General features: G+C 46.0%; 1 protein-coding gene across 3 annotated transcripts in view; it reads left to right on the top strand.

The window, feature by feature from the left end:
* Positions 1-2,481: 2,481 nt before the first annotated feature.
* The window catches only part of LOC129328211 (organic cation/carnitine transporter 2-like), a 47,106-nt gene continuing 38,946 nt past the window's right edge, over positions 2,482-10,641 (top strand). For all 3 annotated transcript variants that reach the window (XM_054977105.1, XM_054977106.1, XM_054977107.1), the window contains exon 1: positions 2,482-3,068. In XM_054977105.1, the coding sequence (XP_054833080.1) occupies positions 2,676-3,068 (393 nt within the window). In that variant the 5' untranslated portion in view covers positions 2,482-2,675. The remainder of the gene's footprint in view (positions 3,069-10,641) is intronic.

Genomic DNA, 10,641 nt, shown 5'->3' with positions numbered 1-10,641 from the left:
TAGGAGACCTCCAACAAAGATCAGGATTACGGAGGAAGGCAATGGCAAACCAGCCCTGCTAGTCTCTTGCAATGAAAACCCACCAGGGGTCACAATAAGTCAGCTATAACTTGACAGCACTCTCCGCCACCACCAATGAGAGGCTATATGGCCATCTTATGGCAATGCTGATTCTATGACTTAATATGAATTTAAGCAGAGAGAGAGAGGGAGGGCAGGAAGGGATTAGCCAGTGCTAGCCTCTTTCTTATACGCTTAGGGTAATGCCTATCACCACTTTGGGGTCAGGAAGGAATTTTCCTCCAGGCAGGATTGTCTGGGGATCCTGGAGGTTTTAGCTTTCTTCTAGGCATACAGCAGAAGTCACTGGGAGGCAGTAGGGAGGGATGTGTGAATGTCCTGCATTGTGCAGGAGCTTGGACTAGATGACCCTTGGGATCCCTTCCAGGTCTATGTTTCTATGACATCTAGCTCTTTATCTTACTATCCAAACCACTGTGGGATGCAGTAGTGATCTTAGGTTGCTGCCTGAAATCTGTGGTCTAACGGCGAACAAAGCGAACAAATTAAAACTGAATACAGAAAAGATGAAAGTGATGCTGGTTGGGAAGGCAGAGATCTTGAAGGATATTGTACTCTCCCCTTTCTTCCAGACTCAGTTATGAGCCTAGAAGTTATAGTGCATCCAGCGCTACTGCTAGAAAAGCAAGTTAGGGCAGCTGCAAAAATTGCTTTCTACAAACCCAGTCTAGCCTGGAAGATGGCCCCTTACCTCGACATGGCCAATCTGGCCACCTAGATCCATGCCATGGTAACACTGAGATTTGACTACTGTAATGCACTGTACATAGGTTTCCCCTCAAAGTTAACTCTGAGATGCCAGTTAGTGCAGAATGCTGCAGCTTGATTATCAGGAGTTAGGAAACTCATGAATAGTATTCCCATTCTGCAGTCACTCCATTGGCTACCTATCTGTTACCAGTCTCAATTTAAGATATTGTCTATCACATTCACAGCTCTTTATGACCTTATGGGACTATCTTCCTTTAAATATGATGTACCTATCTTCCACCTATCTTCCACCACAGCAGTTTTACATATCTGGACAGGGCCTTCTGCGGATACTGACCTGCAGTTGGACAAAATCAACAGCTGCCTGTATATTTGCATTCTCTGTGGTGTACCCCACCTTATGGAACAGCTTACCTGAAGAGGTCAGGAAACTTCCCACTCTCCTGGCTTTCCACAAGCTATGCAAAACTAAATTATTTAAGAGGGCGTTTTACTCAGATAGGAGGGCTGTACTGTAAAGAACTACTACGTACCGTCTGTTGCTGTATGATCTTACTGGGTAGTTTCTATGTTGTTTGTCATGTCAGTCTTAAAATTGCTTATGCTCTGTTTCAGCATTTCTTCAACTCTGTATTGAACTTCTGCTGGCTTTTTATCTTTGTAAATTTGTTCTATTACATTGCCTTTTGAAATGACTTTGAAACTGACTTTATTGACTCGCCCTCTGTAATCCTCCTTGACTCTCAAGGAGAAAGGCAAACTATAAACAAACAAACAAAAATAAAATTAGCCTAATTTCAGCAGGGTATGAGGACGGCTGAGGATGGTGAAGCTATGGAATAGGAATAAAGAAAACACTGGTTTTTCAGCAATTGCCCACAATCACATAGAAAGCCAGTGACCTGAAAGTTGTTCAGAGCTAGCCTGTGTCAAGGGAGATATCCAAGCCTTTACTTCTTGGATGGGAAGCTCTTTTTTTAACATTAGATTTTTCCAGAAGTGAAACTAAATAGTTTTATGCAAGTTTTCATTTGACACCTTTGTGTGTTCCAAGGAAAACTGAGGCATGCATACAGTTCTTCCCTGTTAACCTGGAAGGACGACTGCTAAACGACAGAGATTTCCCAGATATCCAGGAAGCTTCCATGAGTGAGCAAGATCTCCCTGTCCAATACTATGCAGACGCCACTCTGACTCTGAGAGACGTAGCTCCTTTTAACACAAGAGCCCTTCTGGATCAGACCAGCAGCCCACCTAGGTTGAAACCCTACCCGTTGCCAGTGCCTGTCTACCGCATTCAAACCGAGTCCAACAATTATATTAATATATAAAATGAACCCTCTATTAAAATGCCAAAGCTCTTATGGAGAGGGAGATTTGCTCGCCGTACAAGATATGCCAAACGCCTTTGTAGCTTCTAGGAGGGTTTTGCAGCCGTCCTCCCGCGTATTCAAGCATGCGCCAGCCAAGCTCGCCGGCTCTGGAGGAAGCTGCCGGTTCACTCGGCTCTGCTTAGAGTTCACCCCTACCAGCGACAGGCTCTCCTGGAAGGAAAACGCCCCCTTTGGCAACGGCTCGTCACCCTCTCGCCTCTCCAACGCGCAGAGCCGGCCAGAGTTTGGCGGTGGGCCCGCCGCGGCAGTTCCCGGTGTAGGCCTTTGTGTAGAAACCACACCCCCTGGCTTCTCCGCCGGCCCAGGCGAAGCGCTCGCCGCTGGGCCGTGCATTGCTCCTAGCTCTGGAGCTGCAGCACGGCCAGAAGAGGCCGCCGCATGGAGTAGCTGAGCCGCCGCCTCCGCTGCCCATTCACTCGCGCCCGCCCTCACTCCTGCGGCTGGCCGGCCGCGTTCCACTCGCCCCTGCTCGCGCCGCGCCTGCCCACTATGTACGATTATGACCTGCTGACCGGCTTCCTGGGCGAGTGGGGCCCCTTCCAGCGCCTCATCTTCTTCCTGCTCAGCGCCAGCATCATCCCCAACGGCTTCAACGGGCTCTCCGCCGTCTTCCTGGCCGGCACGCCGGAGCACCAGTGCCGAGTGCCCGCCAGCGCCAACCTCAGCAGCCAGTGGCTGAACGCCAGCATCCCGCTGGAGGAGCGCGACGGGCGGCAGGTGCCCAGCCGGTGCCGCCGCTACCGCCTCGACGCCCTGCGCAACTTCTCCGCCCTGAGCCTGGAGCCCGGCCGCGACGTCAACCTCAGCCAGGTGGAGACCGAGAAGTGCCTGGACGGCTGGGAGTACAGCCGCGACCCCTACCTCTCCACCATCGTCTCCGAGGTAGGCGGGGAGGGGCATGGCAGGGGCACGCCGAGGTGGCATGAAGGCAGTGGTGTGCAGCCTTATGGGAATGGGGCGCCTAGGGGAGAATGGGGGTGTAATCACTGGGAAGAGATGGGCGCTGATGAAAGGGCGCCCGGAACGTCACGGGGTGCGTTGGGAGGTCCGTGGAGCGGCAGATTGTTCGGAGTTTGAGAGTCCACACATGCAAGTCCTCCGTGCAGAGGGAAGAGTTTTGCGAGTGTGTATCTGTAGTTTCAGAGAGTGGTAGGAAAGGTGCCAGAGGCAACCTTGCAGTTGACAAAAGAGTAGGAGGAAGCTGGGTGAAGCGTGATGAATGGCTGCTTTATAAAGTGGACAAACTAGGGCAAGCTTATTTGGTGGCCCAGAAATGGGGGGAGAAAGGGTATGGGCGGGAGTTATTCTCATTTCTGAAAGGTGCTTGTTTTCACCCAGTATGAGAAATAGATTTTAGCCTAATTTGCTTGGGATGAAATGAGAGGTTGGCAAAGCACCCAAGCATCTTTTTAGAAAGATCTAAATGGTCCATATTCATTTTATTCTTAACTTGCTCCACCAAAATCATCTGCACGTTATGAATAATAGTAGTATATCTATGCAGTAAAGCATTCTTATAATTGTCAACGATGGCCAGGGGCAGCACCAGGGTTTCTGGCGCCTGAGGCTGAGGGCAGCATCAGGTCTGTTGCTGCCCCTACGTGCGTGCACGCCTCGGACTGCGTGATGACATCACTGCATATGACGTCATCATGCAGCAAGCTGGTCCCATTAGTGCGGCTGGGACAGCGCACGGAGGCTGCCCGTGCTCCCAGTCGGGTGCGGCGGGTGGCTGGGGAGGTGCACATGCGTCCTCCCAGCCCTCCTGCTCCATTGTTCCACACACCGCCCCGGATGCCTGCCGAGCCTGGCCCATGGCTGCTGCGCCTGGCCAAGGGCATGTGTTGGTGGCAGTGGCAGCATGGGGCAGGAGGGCTGGCAAGCTGCAGCAGCTGCAGACCAAGCATGGCAGGCAGCTGGGGCGGCACGCGAGCTGCTTCCCATCTCTCCTGCTCAGCCGCCAGCGCTGCTGCTGCCAGCTCCACAGCACGCACCTCTGCCCCCGGCGCCCCCTCCAGCGCCCTGTTCGGCACCTCAGCGCTCAAGGCGGGGGCCAGACCTGCCTCAATGGGCACACCGGTCCTGACGATGACTTAAAATTATAGGGTAATTTGGCAATGTAAATGCAATCCATTCCTTTCCTTGTTTTCTGATGAAGCAGAAAACACAATGTATATCCTGTCTACAGCATTTTTTATGAATGAGTCCAACTTGAATGAATCTTATTTTGAGGATAGCTGTGTACAAACCTATTGCAGAGCCCAGTTGTAACTCCTGGCAAGTTAGCTGCTGATGTACACTATAAGAATTGTATAAGGTTATTTCTGACACAGTCATGTGACACAGATCATCGTTTCAGATGTCCTTGGGATATGATGAGAAATGAACGACCAAGGACTCAATTCTTGAATTTACTGTTGTACTGTGGGGCAGATAAAGGATACTACCAGTGGCAGTCTAAGCAGAGTCACACCCTGTTGTAAGTGGGTGTGCATGTATGCTTAGGATGGCACTGGTTGTTATCTAGTGATTTTACAGGAGATTGGGAGGTCACACTTTAGTGACAGTATGTGTAAAGAAAGTGCTGTTATATTGCATAATTGGTTCTGAGCACCCTAGATAATCTCTTTAATCTGCATGAGGTTTATGTTTCTCTCCTGCACTGAATTTTTATCTGGGAATAAAGCCACATAACTTGTTGCTGCTCTTTTTATTAATTAGCTCCTAGCTTCCCCTAGCTTCCTTTCTACTTAAATATTTTGCTTCAGGTATCTTCAGTAGGACACCTGCAAAAGTTTTTGTGTGTATAATATATAAAAGTAGACTGTTTTAAGATTTATACATTATAGCATTACAGTCTTATTTGCCAAGGTGATCTGATGGTTTTGGGCCTACAATTATTTTGAACACAGGAAAGGCTGCTCAGATAGAAAAATGAATGAAGCTCGAGCCTGTGCACGATTGCAGGAAACAAAATTCCATTGTGTTCACTGTGAAGAGCTGGATTGCAGCCTTAGTCAAAGAGAAATAATAAGCAATCTGCAGAAAGGGCTGAAACGATTATGTGGTGGTACTTCCCGTAGTTTTGCTACTTAATAAATGGTTGAAAGTATGGTAATATTTTCTCTTGGTATACTACCAGAGACAGCATAAGAGAGTTGAACTAGGATCTGAGAGACCCAGGTTTGAATCGCCACTCTGTCTTGGAAGCTTGCTGGGTGTCCTTGGCCATTCATACACACTCAGTCTAACCTACTTCATAGGGTTGTTGTGAGGATGAAATGGAGAAGACAAAAATGTTGTAAGCCACTTTGGGTCCCTGTTGGGAAAAAAGTGAGGTATAAAGTCTTAAAAATATATGATAAGGAGTTGAAAGGGAAATTTTCAAAACACATTTGAATTGCATATCCTTCCTTATACTTGTGTTGTATTTAACTGATAGTCTCTATTATTTTATAATGTATATTTCAGTGATATAGGGCACAATTATCCCAGATTGTACCAGATTGTTCTAATTAAGTGGCAACCTACCCCTCCCTACCTTTATTTCAGTGTTAGTTTCTATGGCATACGCTTCCAAGGATATTTCTTAAAACAGCAGTATAAGTTCATGCAGACAATTTTGTCATGTATTTTCACATCCTAAGAAGTTGACAAGTATTTCTTAAGTCAGCAGTTTTACTTAACTGCCTTGTTAAGTAAACATTTATATGCATACTATCTGTGTACATAGTCCGTAGTACTCCTTGAGTGTCCAAAAGATGTAGAAAGTACAGGGGATCAGAGTTCATGTTAATAAAGAGCAGATTCAGTGTTATCAAGCCAGTTTATTTTGCAGAGTCATAAGAGAATCCGCCAAAGGTCTGCTGAGTTCAATATCCTGCTGCGAGGCAAAGCCATCTATGCCCTCTCAAATAACTGTACCATTTTACCTACGCAACCCTGATCACAGGTTTGATTCTAAGAGATGGTTTTGGGTGCCGTTTCCAGTGCTGAATTTAAATGAGAGAGGCTACTAGACTAACAGCACAATCCTAAACAGAGTCACTTTGTTTAGGATTGCACTGTTAAAACCATACTTCTGGAAACCATACTTCTAAAGTTGGAAAGGCCTGTAAAAGAACCAGAAAAATGGGAGGGCAGGGTTTCCCCTGTTTTTAACCTAAGGACCGGTTTTTTTTTTCATTTTTTCTATTGGGAAATTTGGAGAAGTGCTGAAAAAAAACCCCTATGAAATGTTTTCAAGTGAGAAAAACCTCATCTTCGAAAGTATTTTACTTATTCCAAATATATACCATTAAAAGTCTGCGGATTTTCTTTGTTTTTTTCCATTTAAAAAATGGGGAACACAAAAAACCCTATGAAATATTTTCTCTCTTGGAATCAGTAAAATGCTTTTCTAAAATAAGGTTTATCTCACTCAAAATGCATCACTCAATAATCTTCAGTTTTTCCAGTGGAAAAATTGGGAAATTTGGGGGAACACAAAAATCTCCTATGATTTTTCCCCTTTTCAAATGAGTGAAATGATTTTACTCAAAATCTGAATATGAAATTGTTTATGTAAGACAGTTCTTTATGTAAAACAGTGGCGCTACTGGTCAGTTCCCTAAATGGTTTTGACATAAACAAGGGACCATGCAAAAGCCACATCAGGGGGGACGCACAGCCCATTACCTTGCATCTGTGCCATCATGCCCACAGGACATCACTGAGGTGCAATGGCATGGCTGTGATGGGCAGGAGGCACCACATAATCACAAGTTGACATCCATAGGGACCTGACCCCATGGTACTGGTGGGCAGAAGCACCTGGGGGAGTGAGGAGAATGGAGAACAATTCATCAGCCCTCAGGCCCACGTTCATGCCTGCAGCCACCTCACCTTCATTCCTGTCCACAGCTATCATGCTGGGATTGGCTACTCCATAGCTCACTTCCATCCCTTCCTGGTATGCCATTGTCAAACTGGTAGCAGGGGACGCAGGGAGCCTAACAGAGCAATCAGATAGGGTGGTCAAGGGGCCACCCTATCTGATGGCACAATGGCACTGATGACCTCATATCCTAGGCCTGCAGATGGGTCTGTGGTCCTCTCCTGCCAGGAGGAAAGACGCGTGTGAGCAAGTACTAGACAGGCAACCCCTGCTGCCAGCTCGGGCTGCATCATGGCCTTGAGGCCACATACCTACTGATCAGGATCTTGATGCTGACAACAAGCAGGATAACCATGTGCATGGTGGCTTCAGCACCAGACAGACCTTCTACCATCATCCACTTATATGAGATGTTCTGGGCCATAAGGGCATGGACATGCTTCTGGACTGGCTTGAAGGAGTCATTCCACTGCTTCAGAGTGGATATCTCTGTGCAGCTTGACCAGAACAAGGACCCACTCCATTGCCATGTGCCAGGAGGCACAGTGGCGAGTAGTATGCTCATGGCAGTGACAGAGACCACACATCACTACAAACCCACAGAGAAGAACCTTATCCACCTCTGTCCAGTTTTGCTGGCAATGGACATCACCATCAGCAGGGGATGGCCCAACCATGTTACTCACACACTATAGAATGTGAAGGCAGGCCCAGGCACTGTGGGAACCTTTGGACCATGGAACACAGGAGCGACCCTGCACTATACTTGCCGATAAGGAGGGGAAGAAGCTTGATGGGCTGGGAAGGAAATCAATGCTTCAGCAGCCCTCAACATAAAGATTGCAAATTATATAGCAATCATGGGAGCTTACTAGATTTTTTGTGGTACAAGATGGCAGTGTACAACAATCGCCTGCCAGAGGATCAAAGAGCTCTAGTAAAGGTGATTCAAGAAGAAGCGTAGAGACTGTCCAGACAACAGATCAACATGGGCAGAATTGTGGCCAACTCCTCTACCAGGACATTGGCATCAGCAGTAGTGTTCAGGAGACATGCATGGCTCTGTCCAACAGCTCTACCTGTAGAGACATGTAGCAAAGTGGAAGACCTACCATTAGAGGGCCAAACATTCTCTGCTAAAACTGATGACTGCCTGTCAGAGAAACAAAAAGACAGACCAACCACTGCAACAGCAATCGAGATCAAAGCTTTCTTATAAACAACAGTAGTCTTATAGGAGCAAATACTACAGATACCAAATGTATCAGTATCCTCAGAGCCTCTCAGCTCCTGCTCATCAGGGGCAATACCAAAGAAGAAAACAAGCACATAAATTGAGGCAGGGGAGCAGCTCTTCCTCTAGCAAAGATCTGGCTCAAACCCCAAAACAATTCTGACTAGAACAGGAACACTGTATAGTGTTGTTTGGTAATAGGCTCTCCTTTTTTCATTCAGCTTGGTACCTGATCACCTCTGATGTATGGGTGTTGGAGATCATTGACAGTGATTGTAAAATTGAGTTTGACAGTTTACCGTCTCTGCGTCTTCCTCTTAAATCTAAACAGGACTCTTCACCTGCTCTAGCTAAGAAACTGGCAGTGCTATTAGAGAAAGAGACAATACAACTGGTCCTTACATCTGAATCCTGATAGGGATTTTATTCCAGGTTTTTCCTGGTTCAGAAAAAGGATGGTGGATTTAGACCTAATTTAGATCTAAGAGAACTTAATAGGTTGGTTGGGGTATGCAGGTTTAGAATAGTGACCCTTAATATGGTCTTAGTTCACTGTGTTAGACCTGAAAGATGCATACTTCCATATTTCTATCCATCCTTCTCATAGAAAATTTTTGAGATTCATGTTTGAAGGGAATATTTACCAATACTGGGTTCTACCATTTGGACTGACTACAGCCCATAGAGTTTGCACTAAATGCATAACAGCGGTAGATGCTTACCTTAGAACCCAAGGATGCTCCATATACCCTTATTTGGACGATTGGCTTATCTCAGCCCACTCCAGAGATATTCTGCAAGGACAAATTAATAATAGAAACATGCCAAAATTTGGAGCTCGTAATAAACTTTAAGAAATCTAACCTGAACCCATCTAGGAGGGTTCAGTTTATAGGAGCAGTCCGCAGCACCTCTCTGAATAGGGCTTTTCTGCCATTAGAGAGATCATGGAAGATAAAGTCTCTGGTGAGATCCTTCACATCTTGTAGATTTCAGTCAGCACTTAATATACTGACACTCTTGGCCCTTGGTCTCATAGGTAGCACAGCTGTAATAACCTTAGCCAGGTTACAAATGAGGAGACTGCAACTATGGTTTCTGTCACTTCACTACCCAGTTCATACAGCATTCCTAGGGCAGTATCCAGATCATTGCTTTAGTGGTTAATGGATTCCTACTTACTAGGAGAAGTTGATTTTGGCTCACCCAGAATTGAAGACACGTTCACTATAGATGCTTCAACACTTGAATGTCGGGGGGGGGGCTCATTGTGGACCGTTTTCTGTGCATGGCTTATGATTGGAAAGTGAGCAAAGGCTGCATAATAATACTCTAGAATTAAGGGCAATATGTTATTTGCTTATCTCCTTTGCAGATATGATAAAGGGCAAAAATGTTTAAATACTCACAGACAACTGCACAGCAATGTTTATATAAACAAGCAGGGAGACAGAATATATCACTTCAGGCTGTCCACATTCTGGGAGCAACCAACTTCATTGCAGATAGACTGAGCAGATTAGGTTCATCCATTCACAAATGGTCACTGAAAGAATCATGCATACTACAGCTGTTCTGACAGTGGGGCTTCCCAGACATGGACTTATTTGTGACAAGGACTCCCTTATTCTGCTCCAAAGGAAAATTAGACCCAGTGTCACAAGGAGATGCTTTCCAAGTAACTTGATCAGGGTACCTATTTTATGCTTTCTCTCGCATTCCTCTGATTATTTGTGTGATCAGCAAGATACAGGAAGAGGGAACGAGTGCCATTGTAGTGATGCCATTCTGGCCTCACCAACCATGGTTCCATTGGTTATTACAACTGACCAGAGGTACATTTCAATAGCCGCCCTTGGTTCTAAATCTATTCACCTACAGGGAAGCCATACACAGACTCAAACTGACAGCGTGGCTAATTCTCTAGTAGGGAGACTCCCAGAAGGAGATAGCTGAAATTACCCTAAAGGCAAGAAAGCCCGATGCCAGAAAATCTTAGCATTGTCCATTAGCCCAGATATTAGAATGCTTACTAAAGCTTAAACAGAATGGTCTCTCCGTCTCTTCTGTCAAGGTGTATTTAGCCACTATCTCAGTGTTTCATTCTACTGTAGACAAAAAGACAGGGTTTTTTTTCTCTCTACACTTCTTAGTTGTTCCTTAAGGGATTACAGAACATATTCCCACCAGTGTCCAAGATTGTCCCTCAATGGTCACTACATCTGGTTTTAGCAAAATGTATGATGAAACCCTTTGAACCCTTGGCTACATACCATTTGAGGTTCCTCTTCATGAAGGTGGCACTCTTAGTAGCGATTACTTTTGAGAGGAGAGTAAGCAAACTG

The sequence above is a fragment of the Eublepharis macularius genome, chromosome 4 (assembly GCF_028583425.1).
Source record: "Eublepharis macularius isolate TG4126 chromosome 4, MPM_Emac_v1.0, whole genome shotgun sequence".
Lineage (NCBI taxonomy): Eukaryota > Metazoa > Chordata > Lepidosauria > Squamata > Eublepharidae > Eublepharis > Eublepharis macularius.
The sequence above is the reverse complement of the archived record's forward strand: the minus strand, read 5'-3'. Positions and strand labels throughout refer to the sequence as shown.